This window comes from Halichoeres trimaculatus, unplaced genomic scaffold, assembly GCF_033239565.1.
Source record: "Halichoeres trimaculatus isolate MK-OKI-2021-1 unplaced genomic scaffold, fHalTri1.1 fHalTri1_scaffold_1, whole genome shotgun sequence".
In the NCBI taxonomy this organism is placed as follows: Eukaryota; Metazoa; Chordata; class Actinopteri; order Labriformes; family Labridae; genus Halichoeres; species Halichoeres trimaculatus.
In genome coordinates, this window is record NW_027437179.1 from 25,702,134 (window position 1) to 25,716,721 (window position 14,588).

The following is a 14,588-nucleotide window of genomic DNA, read 5'->3' on the forward strand; positions in this document are numbered from 1 at the left end:
ATAAAGCCAAACTTTGAGTGGGGCAGAGTTATTGTCGGTTAAAATGCAGCTTGCTACACAAGTCAAAACCCTTTTGTGTGAACAGGAATTTAATGAGCTACTTCTGATATCAGGGGGACAACATGTGATTAAAGGGAATGGGGAATGAACCAAAAAAGGTCATTGCTGCTGTTTCACACTCTTGAAAAATTACACCCTACACAAACAAGGAGGAATAACAGAAAGGGAAGAGGATTGTGCATTGTTTTACATTTCAGGCACTTATGGCAAGTCGCTTTAACATTTGAAATCTGGACGCGGTATGCAATGCAGATATCTGTAATTCAATTTCACTCAGGCACAAAAAAAAATCAGATACCTGTAAATACATTCTACCTATCCACAACTGTAATTTGAGATATCTACAACTGTCATTTTGACAAGGCTAAATGACATCACTTTTTGCCATTCATGTGTATGGGTTTTATCATTCAAGATATGTACTACGTCATTTCAAAGATCCAAAATATGAATCATGGATACCTGCAAATGAATTTTAGATATCTGTTATCCTAATTCAAGATATCTCTAAAAAAACATTTTGGCTAGACAGAATTAAAATTACAAGTAACTTTAATTCACTTCAATTCAAGATATATACTTTTTTTTTCAGATATCCAAAATAAAATTTTGTATAGGTGAAATGAATTGTAGAAATCTGTAGGCCTAAATAGAATTTTGACTTGTAAAAATGTAAATAGATATCTGAAATAGGAATAAGAGATGGTCATAATTCAATTGTAGATATCTACAATCAAATTATAGATATCTTAAAATAAATTTTGATAACAGATATTTGATATTCGAGATATCTGTACTTAAATTTCGCCTGGTCAAAACTGAATCACAAACATCTCTATTACAGTTTCCCAATTCCAAATTAAAGTACAGATTTCTTGGGATAAAATTTAAACTATCCAAAATATATCTACAACTAGTCAGAAATACGTTGTCGGTATCTACAATGTTAGTTTCGGATATTCAAACTTAGCCTTTAAATGTGAAAACGGCTTGCCATAGGAGCTGAAAGATTTTTTGTTGTTTTGTTTACTTTTATTGTAGAGCAAAGTAAAGTTTCGTGCAAGAGATTATTGTCAACTTGCGTCACGTTACGTCACTGTTTTCCCAGCCTATCGAGTAACAAACTCCTCCCCCAATTGACATCATTAAACAAAGCCATACCCGTCGAGGTTCCGCCATTTTAACTTCCTGCTTCCAGAGAAGAACAAACACCAGCGTAGTTGTTATTGAGGAAAGCTGTAGTTATTTTAAAAGATAGGCGTTTATTTTCTTAACCTTTTTGTTTCTGGTGATAAAATTAAAACCTGTGTTAGTTTTAAGCAGCTGGTGTCGGTTAGTTTCAGCCGGGGAGACGAAATGCCGAGCCACCCGCTGCGTGTAGCGGTTGTGTGCTCGAGCAACCAGAACCGCAGTATGGAAGCGCATAATATCCTCAGGTAATGATGAACCACCTGGATGGGAAGACTATGGAGGACCACGAAGGAATCGTGTGTGCGTCGTCGAGTCGATTTACTTAACCGATTACAGGCCATGCCAACACAGCGACTTGGCCCGTTGGGCCTCACCGTAAAAACAAAGGACTGACTACTCCCGAGTGTAAAACCAGTCGGCAGACTTTGAACGCGGAATTGTGCGTGGTTTCACCCCTGTGTCTGCTCCCAAGCGCAATCTCAGAAGAAGGCTTAAAACAGATTTAGGGTTTAAATACCGGTTAAAGTTAAGGTACTTTCCACTCTACAACTTGACAACGGCGCCCCCTCTTGCGGGGTGAATACCGGAAGGGAATTGCAGCTGTCCAACTTCGCCGTCACCAGCCCCCGCATCCACTCACTTTACCGAAAACTTGTTTCGTCTTACCCCCTTTTTAAAAAATGAGTGTTTTTGAATTGACTGATTCTTTGCCCCCTGTCTCATTTCCTAGTTGTGCGTTTTTTTCCACTGGAAAGCAGTGATCCATATCTTGTAGGAAAAAAAGTACAATGTGACAGCCTGTTTTTGACACCCAAGTCATTTGTATATTTGCGGTTAAACGTCTTTTTCTTTGACAAGTATCTACAAAGTATGCAATGAAATGAGTAATTTACGTTTGATATACCCAGAAAACGGTACAAAAGAAACCTATAAATAGGTCTGGTGTCTGATTTTATGTTGCCGTAACTGCACCTCAGCTAAGATTATCTTCTTATTATATTTTTTAAGTGCATATGGTGGAAAATGGGATGAAAATGCCGATTTAGGCAGTGTAGCTGTATTTATTTAATTATTTTAGTATCTTGGACTGTTGACAGAAACTGTATTTAATTGACTGTCATGTGTTTCATCTTTGCAGTAAACGTGGATTTGATGTGCGCTCATTTGGTACGGGGTCTCATGTGAAGCTACCTGGTCCTGCCCCGGATAAGCCAAATGTGTATGACTTCAAAACAACTTATGTACAGATGTACAACGACTTGGTCCGAAAGGACAAGGAACTGTATCCCCTTCTTACTCTTTTACACAGACACACACATGCTCAAACAGCATACTTGAACACAGATGTGTAAACATGTCCAGGTAAAATGTGCAGACGTTGAGCTGTGGTGGAGCTCATGGAAATGCGAGCTGTACAGCAAGTGGGTAAGCAATAATGGAATAAGTTCATGAAGGTATTTAAAATGTATTGCAGATATATAAATATTTTGTTTTTTATACTGTACAACACACAAGAAAAAAAAACTTTTCCCCATCCGCTATGGAGCAGCAAGTGCCTTTTGGTGAATATAATGTTTAGTTTTGTGCTGAGACCATTAAAATTGAGACTGTAAATGCTTCTGAAAGCCTAGTTTATATTTTTTGATTATCAGTATTCTTCAAGGTCTTCATGTTCCTGTTATTCCTTGCAAGCATAGCTTTCCTGTTTTTTTAACACTTATTCATTTTACATAAAGCAACGAAAGTGCATTAGATTTTTTCTTTAAATTGATTAAATCGCTGTACTCCTCTGGATTTTCAGGAGTGAATGCTGAAACACTGTTTAACAGGAAGTGGGTGTTTAAAGGGAAAAAAAAAACTAACTGCACTGGCAAAGAAAAACAGGCGTCATATGCAGGGAGGAGACAAAAAATAAGCATTTTGTGGAAGATAGTTTGGCTAACAAAATACATCAAGTCCCCAGTCAAGATTCCAATTAAGCAGGAAAAGAAGCTTATCTTCCTGAAATTGTCATCCTGGGATACTCCTTTGTTTCCTTGTTGACCGCAGTGCATTTGAGGAAGTTACAACAATCAGTTTTGATTAATTGTTGATGAGTCACATCCTTATTATTTTTACGCAGCATTATGTCATTTGAGGAATTGACTCCTCAAGAAAAGAAAAATAAGTATACTGTGAAGTTTGAATAGACCTTGGAAGTCCTAGCTGTCTTTGACACTTTGTTTTCGGAAGAATTACAGCATAACTAATTTTGACTGGTGGGTTATAAGAAAAAAAAGTAGAATATTAGTATCACTTCATTCTAAACCTGCCTTATTGTTTATACATGTGTTAATGTTTGTAAATAGTTTATATGAATCAACTGTTTTATAAAGATTAGGCACAGTGTAGAGGTTTACCTGTAAGTTCAGACCTAAATCTCTTCACATCCATTTTTTAAGAGTAGAAAGGTGTGTGCTGCATATTTTGTGGTGCCTGGTGTAATTGTTTATGCAGTCATAACTTAAAAGATCAGAAAATGACTGTTGACATAACAGGCAGTTTTTAAACCAGATAAACACAAACAAAGCTGTCAATGTGAGAAAAGCAGTCATCATGGCTTGTCTTTACAACAAAGATATTTGTTGCTAATTTCACAGTTCACAGTTGAGACCTCTGTTGTTCCTCTAATTTGAGATAGCTCGCCTCAAAATGTCTGTGAGATTACCTTTTTCGATTGGTCAGTGTCATTGATGCCACTAGAGGGTGCTACAGTTTATCTTATGCAAAGACACACTGACCTCATTCATGTGTGTCCCCTAAGGGTAAAACAAATACACAGTCTCATTAAGGCCAATGAAAATCGTTCACCTTTTGGGAAGTGTTTGCTCATCTGTGTTGTTTCTGATAAAATCTGGCTTCAGGATAGTGTGATGGTTGATTCGTTTTCGTACTTCGCAATATTTTGCTCCCTCCTGTTTTGCCTTGACCCCACAACTCTTCAGATACACACAGAACGGCATCCTGCACATGCTGGACCGCAACAAGCGCATCAAATCAAAGCCAGAGCGCTTCCAGAGCTGCAAGGACAAGTTTGACCTGGTCATCACTTGTGAAGAGAGAGTCTACGACCAAGTGCTGGAAGGTAAGAATCCTCATAAGAATTTCTATTGAATGATAGCAAATAATTATTAATTTTATTACTGTCCATTATGAAACATGTTCCTATCACTTTCAATGTCACATTTTTTTCTTTTTTCCATTGTTGTGCCCTAGATCTGAATTCAAGAGAGCAAGAGACGCTGCAGCCAGTGCACGTCATCAATGTAGACATTCAGGACAACCACGAGGAAGCCACGCTGGGCGCCTTCCTTATCTGTGAGCTATGTCAATGTGTAAGTATTTCCTATCAGGGTTTTATAATGGTTTTATAATGGTATCTAGCAGGCACTCTGAGGGGCAGCGTGAAACAATAGGTCTCCTTTGTCATTTGGTGAAGTGTTGGCCAATGAAAATATTGTCATTTATTTACTTGATTTTAAGAACAAATTGTTTTGAACTGTCAAATATGTGTTTGAAAAAAGATGCCCAGGACTGCCATGAAAATACAGCCAGTCTATGAAATAAAAATATGAGTGGTGTGTAGAGGATAATGTTATTTATTGCTAATAAGCAATGCCAGAAGTGTTTAATGCTTCTCTTCTTCCACCTTGCAGATCCAGCACACTGACGACATGGAGAATGAAATTGATGAGCTCCTCCAAGAGTTTGAGGAGAAGAGCAACAGGCCTTTTCTCCACACTGTCTGTTTCTACTGATACACAATAGACATTTGCAATAAACACAGACCCAAATCAAAAGCAATCAAACAATAGCAGAAAGAAACACACACAGATACACACATACACTTTTCAATAATCCAGGACAAGCAAATTGTGTGCTTGCAGAGACACAGACATTCTCACACACAAAGTTTTGGGTCAGGACCTAACAAACAGCTGCTGTCAGACAAATGGTGATGATGGGTTTTTCCTCTGTGCAGAGGACCAACTCGCTGCTCTTGCTCTGCCTTTATTTCTCTGGAACAAGGTCAGGCCAAGCTCCTCTCTCCAGCCCAGTCCAGTGAAATCACTCCTCCATGTCTCCTCAGGGAGAGCCATAGCACCCATACCCCAACAACTTATAAATTCTTATAAATTTTTTCTGATTTTGTTTAGTAAAGCATATTATGGCTGACTTCTTTTTCCTCAGATGATATAAAATTGTAATTCATGAAAGCTTATATGTCAGATTTTTAATCCTGACCTGGAAGAGTCTAAATGTGTTTATTTGGTTTGACAGGGAGAAGAATTAAGTAAATGGAATGCGTTTTCTGTGCTTCTGTGATGTAGTTTAGTTAGACTTAAGTTAAAATGGATGGGCTAACATTGAATAACCAAACTTGGACCACTCTGGGTTCTGAGATTTTCCAATGTGTCCCCCAAATATGTTGATTCTTATTTAAACTTGGATATGCTACTTTCAGGGCATAGTATTTTTTCTTTTGTAAATGTTGGACAAAAAAATTATTGTAATTCTTTGCGAACTGCAAGCTCAGCTCAGAGTGCCTGATATTTCTGTATGTACATATGAATTCACTAAAAGAAAATCATCTTCAAACAGCATGTCTCTGTACTTTATTTGCACTTGGATCCTTGATTGATGTCTGTATCCTGCAAAAGGTTCAATGTGCATATCTCAGTGCACTTGTCAACACCTAGATTGTCATTCACAGTGAGACATCATTAACTGGGGTGTACTCATATTTGCCGTCTGCTGGTATGCTTACTACAGTGGCCTAATAACATTCATGTGTGCATGATAGCGCTGGTGTAAAGTTTTACTTCTTTCAATTATCTTCTTTTTTGTTTTTTGTTTTTTTCCAAATTTCATTTCAATTTTAAATCCAGTCGAGAGCCAGCAGAAAAACAGTTAAAAATGTATAACCTGGATGAGGATAATCCTTAAGTCATTGAGTCTAGCCTTACTTGGCCATTACACCAGAAACATATATTATGTGTCATTGTGTTGTTATATGAAAAAAAACTTTAGTTAACCAAAACTGCCCACAACGAACTACGTGGCTGAATTAGGTGAGTTGCTCAGAAAAAGAGTGCATCATTTTCTAGGTTTTCACATTCATTCTTCCTTAAAATCTTAATTTATATCAACAAATTTGTAAAATGGGCCTACCCCTGACAAAAATTGACACAAAAAAATTTGGTCATTCATTAATTTTACATTTTTTGTGGGGAATAAAAATATTAATATCATTTTTTTTTATCCTTCACAGAAGTTGGCTTTAAACTTAAGATTATACACAAATAATAAAGTTATTGAGTAATTCAATACCGCCCAGGGGTGTTATGTCAGTCCTGTCTCAACACAAAATTGTAGATTAAGAGTGATGCACATGCTTTTACTACTCAGGGGAAGTGACATTATTTTGTTGAGATGTAAGTGACACTGATCTAGGTGAGTTCTGCCTTTGATATATGTGGATTTTAACTCTGTTTTTATGTTTATTTATTTTTAGCTGTTCAGCTATAGCACCAGGCCCTGTCACGCTAAAGTGCTCTTAAAGGACAAAGGATTATCACAAAATCAAATGTGTTTGAAAAGTTCTTTACAATTCCTTTCTTTCATGCTAATTTTGCTATAATGCATAGTGTGTACAGAGTAATGTTTTATAAAAGGGCTGACAGTCAGGTCCTTGATGGACCTGACAGTCAGACAGGTTTATGATGGGGTCCAACAATAATCTGACATTTACTCTTTAATATGTGTTTCAATCATGCTTTTATTAAGATAACGTCATAAAAATAAAATATACTTCTAAATTTTCTTACATCCTTTGTAATCATGAATGTTTTGAACCTTAGCCTTTGATACGTTAAAACTTCTGAGTAGGACAACTGAGTAGCGTTTATTAAAAAGAAGGTTACTGTTACCAAAACACGTTACCATTGGTAACGTAGTTAATTTTGTGTCAAAACTATCCCAATATGAGATTAACAACCGCACTTTTACCTGAGTGCTAGGGTGGTGCTGACAGCCAGGGGGAGAAGTCAGGAAAGATGGATTTTGAAGCCATCCCTCTTTCCTGATAAGCGTTAAAACAGCGTGGTGTAGCTTATTTTACATGCTCACAACGGAAAGGTTTTCACCAGCTACCTGATATTTGGTGAGTCATTAATGCACTACCACCGACAGAGAATGGGCCTAACTGGGCTACTTTATCCACCTTTAAACGAACCTTACGAAGACATACGTGTTTTTTTTTAAACTCTTTTGACTTAATATGTTTTGTTTTCAGATTTTACCATGAATGCCTTCTGTAGCGATATTTACAACTTCGTCTCATCTTTAGTGCTGGGAAAGGACTCCACCTGCACCTGCCAATGCGGGAGGTAAAATGCATAAGGGAACCTTACTGTCAGCAATATTCAACTATTCAATGCACAGTGGTTTTTTGCTCTAGTTCAGTATTTAGAGATCAGGATGGTCACCATTATGGAAGTTGAAGTGGTAGCTAGAAGGGTTTCTGTTTTAGTCCTGGGCCCTGTTACTCCATCTATTTTTTAGCCAGGTCACAATGACATTTTGCATTTGTGGGTTTCCTCATAAGCCCAGAGTGACCACTTTTTCCATCATGGAAGTCATCTGACAGATGATACTCACATTGTTTTTGTTTTTTTGTTTTTGTATTTTTGTACTTAAACATTTCACTGTTTCTCTTGTAGAGATGAAGTATCCCTCGTGGTGCCTTACACTGGGGCTCAGTTCACAGTGAATTCTCATACTAACTGGTCAGGTGGTATATTGGCCCAGCAGGATGCAGATGTATTGTTTGGACTATGCCTTGGCTTCTGCATTTTCTGGTTTCTCCTGTGGCTGGATAAGGCCCGACATTCAGGTAACAATAAACACATACATGACCAAGAGAACAGTAAGAAAGAAGGCAGCTAAAACTGAAAAATTTTTGAGAGGAGCTTTGAAGACAACAAGAGACCATACCCTTAACTTTCAGAAAAAAATAACACGACCCTTTACCTGTAGTTATAAGCAGTTTTTAAGTAAATATACTTGAACAAGTAGTATGATTCACAGTTGAACTTTTTAAGCCTCATATGATACTCTAAGAAGTTCAGAGAAACAATATAGACATTTATAATAATTAAATATCGAGGAATTACAGAGGAATAATACACTTTTTTTGTGAATGAATGCCAAGATGCCTTTTTTCCACTCACAATGATCTCTGTTGGTCTGTATTATAATATGAACCACTTCACTTGACATATCATATAACCTCATCACAACTCAGGATGCACTCAACCCTTCAGGTCAGGTCTTACATGTGTGGTTGGGTTTTTTCCCCTTGCCATTAAAGCTGATTTTTCCCATACAGATGTTATTATATCTCCTGAATCACGTGTTTCACAGACCCATGTGATTTACCCGTCACTCTAACACAGACACACTCACCACTACAGACACAGAATGTCTGTAAGAGCTCTTCATCCGAGTTGTCTTTCTTTCCAGGTTGTGATTTCTATTCGTGGTTGCCCAAATTCACCAGTATTAGGAGCTTTCTAGGGCGTCTGTATCCAAAAACCATGCAGGACTCCAGAGGGGGCACCACCCCAGATGGGGACGAATATTTTCTTGCAAGAGATGTATTTGACCAGTAAAGATTTGAGTTGAATTCAGGTCTCTGTGTGTTATAGAAATACAGCATAACCCCTGAGTCCAAATCTGCTCCACCAGCCAAGTGTGTGTACTTATTATAAAAATTGTACCCCATTTTCAGTTTCTACAGAAACAAATTGCAGTGTCGCTTCAGGTTTTTTGTTCTTCCTCAAAGTTTCCAAGTTGGATATGAGGTCAAAAACAAATGGTCATGCTTCATTTTTTTTATTTTAAAAAGAGAAACAGGATTTTTAAGTATTGCAACAGCTAAGGAGGGTTAGAGAGTGTCTTGAAAAGACAGTAGCTGAAGTTAAACACTTCAAAGGCTACAATGAGTTCTAATAAACACTGATCTGAGGTACAGTTTATGAGCTGTGAGTCATGTTAAAGCTACTACTAACCCTTACAGATAACGTCAAGCCTTAAATTAGCTAAAAACCCACTTTGAGTGTCTGCATCTTGCATCTAAGTTTCTGATGTTGAGACACTAAGACTTTTGCCTCAGAAATGTAAAAAAAAAGTTTTCAGGTGTGAGTTTTCTTAAAAAAACATCCATTTAATCATTCCAGTGGGCACCCCACTGTGTACAACACTTACATACGGTTATTACAGACAGTCTGGTTTCCATGTTTAGAACATTTTATGACCCATACATTATATATTAGAATGATAGAGTCTTAGGTGCTCTGCTTTGAAAAGTTATTCAATTATCCAACAAGCTGGCTTTCATCTTCTGTCACAGACAGTCCAGCAGACTTTGAAACAATGTGACAAACATGTTAGAGGGGCTGTAAACTAATCTTTTTTTTTTCACCTAAACAATCTTTCAATCAAACTGGGGTTCCATCCTTTGGAGGAGAAGATGCAGTTTTGTCTCCCTTTTCCTCTTTAGTAGGAACAGCAGGCTTGTCTAAACTCTCTGCAGCTGTTTCTTCTTTTAAAGCTTCTGTAAGGTCCTTTTCACTGTTTACTTCTCCTGAAGGGTTGACATCTAAAGGAGGAGGAGGTTCACTTTCACCTCCTTCTTTTGTGGTAATCTCCAGTACCGGAGCAATCACCTCCTCAGCCTGGGGTGCCTCACTGAGGGGCAGAGTGAAGCCTATTTTACCCCCACTGGTTGTTGCCCCAGGTGAGGGAGGAGTAAGGCTCCTACCAAGGGCCTCCTCTTCCCCATGCAGCCAGTCCATCTTCTGAAGATGCTGCTTGACGGCATCATCCACCCGAGCATCAATCATCGCCTCTGTCAGAACACCATCTTCTGACGAATATGCTGCCGCCTACAAGAGAACATGGGCCAACACATTCAGTTTCCACAAAAATGAAAATATTTAAGATGATAACCTTGTTGACATCAATTTTGTGAAATTACGATGAACACAAACAGGTAACATACCTGCCAGGCCACACCAAGCTTAGAGATTTCTCGTCCTGACATGCCGTCTGTCCGCTTGGCTATCTCAGAGCACTTTTTACCGTAGTCAAACTGTGCCAGCTTCATTCTTCTGCTCAAAGAAACACAAATGCACACATACAACAGGCAGATTAGAGGAGAAGAAATGCAAAATGGATTCAGACTGAATCTTTGCCTTCCTTAATCTAAGAGTGGTCAAATACAGAATTATCATAGTCCTGGTGAGGCCAGGTTAAACAGTTTAACAGATTTCCAACATCTGTACGTGTCTAACCAGACCAAACTTAATCATTTGTGTAAGTGTGCACCCCTCATATATGTGGTGTCTTGGCTTGATGACCCTTTTAACAGTGTGGGGATTGTACTCACTGCCTCCCTCCAGTGGCCGGTTCCAGGACATATTTGTCAAAGTACAACCGCACCAGCCTCTCTCTCTCCTCAGGGCCCGGCAGAGCAAAATTGACTATTTCATCTATACGGTCGTTAATGGCCCAGTCAAATTGCTCTGGTTGGTTACTGGCTAAGACCATCATGAACCTGCAGGAGCGACACATAAGTAAAGCAGCTGTGAAACGTGCTGGGGAGCAAAATAAGAACAAAGCATGACATGAAAAGTTAAGGTAAGAGTTCTTTACTTGTTGCTCTGTTCTCCAGTGCGATACAAGAATGCGTTCAAAGTAGCTCTGAGGTCTTCACTGATCTTCTCCTGTAAACAATGAGCAAAGGTTTTTTGTTTTGTAAGGCTATACAAAGATAAAAAAAAAAAATAACAAAAACTTCCAAGAATTGTGTAAAGTAAGAACGTATGCAGACTTACAGTGGATCTCTTGCGAAGGAATGCATCAGCTTCATCAACAAACAGCAGAAGTCTGTAACAGGATAAAATAGTTATTTCATGTGTTGATTTTTCATGTGTTGTGGACACTACCATTTTTGTTACATAAAGTAACACACCCGCGTCGACTTGTGTTGGCCCAGTCAAACACTTTGTGCATGGCAGTCACACCATCACGGCCCATGGGTGCCACGTCTCCACCAGTCATGATTGCATAGTCCATCCCAGAATGCACTGCCAGCTTCTACTCGGTAAAACAGGAAAAACTCACAGTTAGGAAAAGTCATCGCTTCTTGTATTTGTTTCATGTAGCCTGCAGCTTTACCTTAGCAAAGAGAGTTTTGCCCGTGCCTGGGGGACCATACATGAGGATGTTTCTGTACAGGCCGTTGTTCTGCCTTGTGTTTCTGGTTGCAATAGCAATGTCTCGCACACGCTCTTCCAGGGTGGGCTATAAAATAGAAAACATGCATTTATACTGACAAAACTTAACCAGGAAAACAGCTTGCATGCATTTGTAAAGACCTCCACTTACACTGAGCACAACTCCCTCGAGGGCATCCTGAGGTTTGCTCTTCAGCCGTTTAACTGTCTGCGTGGTTAAGAGGAGGGACCAGAATGGTTTGATTAGCATAAAGAGATCTGTAGTTAACAGAGCAGAGATAGTTCAGCTGAAACCCAGCTACCTTGATAGGATGCTTTATTGCCTCTCCCACAGTGAATCGGGATGTTTCCCGCACCAGTGACGGCTTCCCGAGCCTGGCCTCAATGTAACGTCCTGCCACTCCTGTTGCATTTCGGGCTGAATAAACTCCCACAGCTAACAGGGTCAGCCCTGCCACCTGGTGAAGTATTACAGCGATTACACTACATTCTGATACAGTGACAAAATATACAAGAAAATTTGAAGAAATGAAAAAGAAAAGATTGGAATTTTTTCACTTATTACGAGTGAATATTACTACTTAAATTCCAAGAATTAAGTCAGAATTATACTTGTATCTTAAAATTTGGATTTTTTTCTGAAAAAAGTTTGACAATGATGTAAAATCTCACTTCAAAGCAAGTGAAATGTGAGATTTTTTTTCTTTCTTCCCCTCTCTACTGGCCTTACCGCCCATATAATTTTATTGGCCCTGTTCTCTCCCATGAAAATCAAATAGCAAAATTCCTTGTAAAACAACATGTTTTAAAAACAGGAAGCAGCATTATACTGAAAAAAAGACAAAAGAAACATGTGTCTTACCGTGGCTGTGACTTTGTCCCAGTCTGACACAAAGGCTCTGAATCCTTCTCCAAACACAGCACCTGCAGTCCTTAAAGCAAACACCAGTCAGTTGTTAAGGTCACTTTTAAGCTTAATTTAGTCACAGAACATACAAAACAGAACAGCAGTGTGATAAATAATGACACAGCTTCATTTGTTTGTGGTACTTATTGATTAACTAAACACACTGACACCTCACTATTCTATCTGCTGTAGTGAGGAATCAGTGAGCTGGTGTCTTACTTTATGGACTCCAGGACCGTCTGTCTGTGTTCTGCAGCCTTCAGACGGATCTGCTCGCGGATTATATCGGCGTTCTCTCTCTCCACACGGGCTCGAGCTTTAGACTCTGCTTCTATACGCAGCAGCTCATTCTTGTGCCTCAGCTCCATCTCATGCTCTATTGTGGCTGTAACAACCAAGGATAAGACAAACACATGAGCAAACATCTTTATCTTCTGTTAGTGATCCTGTCATCAGTGGAACAGAAGTGGAGTTATTACCTTTCCTCATGGCTTCCTGTTTCTGTACAGACTCCTCCTGTCTGCGCAGGTTTTCCTCATTTAAGGCTTGCTGTTGAAAAACATAATGGTCACCATTTGCTGTTCCATCTCATCTTAGGCATTCAGCATCCAATATGTAAAAAATGACTCCACCTGTTGCCGTAGTTGGTCCTCATATCTCTGTCTGGCAAGCTTGTCTTGATACTGGGCTCTCTGTGAGGGGACCAAAAAACTGTCACTCAGTGACTCAAGTCATTCCATGTCACTTTAGCAACATTTTTTTTATTCTCCACATTTAAAACCCCAAAATAAAGAACTCACAGCTTGATGCTGCTTGGTCTCCTCATTCAGTGTTTTCCTCCTCTCTTCTCCCTGGATTCGTATCTGATCACCTTTGAGCTGCTCAAGTGCTGCTTCATACTCCTGTTGCACAAGAAGATGCCAAAAATGACACATCTTTTAAATAATGGTAGTCTAGACACAGATGCTGAGCATACACAGCACACAGAGATGCCAAGTATACCACCTTTGAGTAACATTTACCAGCCAAGAGATCAAATGATCATTATCGTATGGTTTAATCATTATATATTGGTAGTACTGAAGGGATCCTGAAGCAGTCTTACCTTCATTTTGCTCTGATGCTCCATCTGAGTACTTTGCTCCTGCATCCGGGCCAATTCCAGAGCTTCTTTTGCATGCCCTGGGTTGAGGTGAAGAGTATGAATAGCACAAACAAGGAAAAGGAGAAAGAAAAAATATGTCAGCTTCAAACACTAAACTAACAATACAGCATGAAGCCATTGAAATGACATGTATGGTACTTGTCTTGTCTCATTCAACCTCTCATTGTTTGTTTGTTTTTTAAATTTTAGGTGATGAAGACCCGGAATAATAACATAATAAAGCTTAATAGTGAACCATAGCAGATATGCTGAACAGTAGGTAACTGCATGCTGTGACCTGAAATAACCCTTGAACCCTGTCCCACGGGTTTGAATGGAGGTTAGATCAGGACAGTGTCAGTCATGTAGTCAATCAGTATAATCTTAAAGATTAAAATAAACCTATAAGTGAAGTTGCTGGCTGTGAGTGTGGACCTCGTTATTTAAGCTGCTGCATCACTGAGAGACCTCCACCACCATGAACCAGAGAGGAGATGGACGCTGTAGTATCTGTGTGCAGTACTGTCTCAACGTGAATCCTGAGGGATCTTCCCATTGTGCTATCCTGCTCCCTCACACACTTACGGGACTTGTCGAGCTCCTTGGCCGCCTGAGCAGCCCGCTCCAGCCCGGTGGGATCGAAGTTGCTCCATTTGTCCTTGGGTTTATCTCCACCGCCGCTGGAGCCTCCGGCGGGCGGCGGAGGAGGTGGAGGCTGAACCGGGAGACCGGGAGGCACTTCGGGTTGCCCCTTGTTCAGGCCGAACAGCCACGACATTTCAAAAAGAATAAATAAAGTTCAGTTTTGCCGGTTCTGTGTGGCTCAAGAGGCTGCAGCTGCTACTGAACTGTCATTTCACTTCCTCCACACGCGTGTCATGCCGTAATCTACTGCGCATGTGCAATAGAAAAGTCGAACAACAGCATTGTTGATTTGTTGGTAGTA

At 39.4% G+C, this 14,588-nt stretch overlaps 2 protein-coding genes across 2 annotated transcripts; one reads left to right on the forward strand and one right to left on the reverse strand.

Moving 5' to 3' along the window:
• Positions 1-1,216: 1,216 nt before the first annotated feature.
• Positions 1,217-5,886, forward strand: ssu72 (SSU72 homolog, RNA polymerase II CTD phosphatase). The gene is made up of 5 exons (XM_074680651.1): positions 1,217-1,496; positions 2,390-2,533; positions 4,236-4,375; positions 4,507-4,625; positions 4,947-5,886. The coding sequence occupies exons 1-5, from the start codon at positions 1,417-1,419 to the stop codon at positions 5,046-5,048; spliced, it is 585 nt and encodes a 194-aa protein (XP_074536752.1). The 5' UTR covers positions 1,217-1,416; the 3' UTR covers positions 5,049-5,886.
• Positions 5,887-9,221: 3,335 nt separating this feature from the next.
• On the reverse strand, positions 9,222-14,568 carry atad3 (ATPase family AAA domain containing 3). The gene is made up of 16 exons (XM_074687487.1): positions 14,228-14,568; positions 13,604-13,680; positions 13,299-13,400; positions 13,131-13,190; positions 12,978-13,047; positions 12,718-12,883; positions 12,454-12,523; positions 11,894-12,049; positions 11,743-11,799; positions 11,533-11,658; positions 11,327-11,451; positions 11,190-11,241; positions 11,008-11,078; positions 10,742-10,909; positions 10,355-10,463; positions 9,222-10,238 (listed from the first exon to the last, which is right to left on the reverse strand). The coding sequence occupies exons 1-16, from the start codon at positions 14,418-14,420 to the stop codon at positions 9,792-9,794; spliced, it is 2,049 nt and encodes a 682-aa protein (XP_074543588.1). The 5' UTR covers positions 14,421-14,568; the 3' UTR covers positions 9,222-9,791.
• Between the last annotated feature and the right edge of the window lie 20 nt (positions 14,569-14,588).

Coding starts and splice junctions, on each gene's coding strand:
- atad3 (XM_074687487.1), bottom strand. CDS start 14,420: ATGTCGTGGCTGTTCGGCCTGAACAAGGGGCAACCCGAAGTGCCTCCC. Junction 13,681..14,227: donor CAAGGAGCTCGACAAGTCCC/GTAAGTGTGTGA, acceptor ACCTCAACCCAG/GGCATGCAAAAGAAGCTCTG. Junction 12,884..12,977: donor ACAGGAAGCCATGAGGAAAG/GTAATAACTCCA, acceptor TGGTTGTTACAG/CCACAATAGAGCATGAGATG.
- ssu72 (XM_074680651.1), top strand. CDS start 1,417: ATGCCGAGCCACCCGCTGCGTGTAGCGGTTGTGTGCTCGAGCAACCAG. Junction 1,497..2,389: donor GAAGCGCATAATATCCTCAG/GTAATGATGAAC, acceptor TCATCTTTGCAG/TAAACGTGGATTTGATGTGC. Junction 2,534..4,235: donor GTCCGAAAGGACAAGGAACT/GTATCCCCTTCT, acceptor ACAACTCTTCAG/ATACACACAGAACGGCATCC.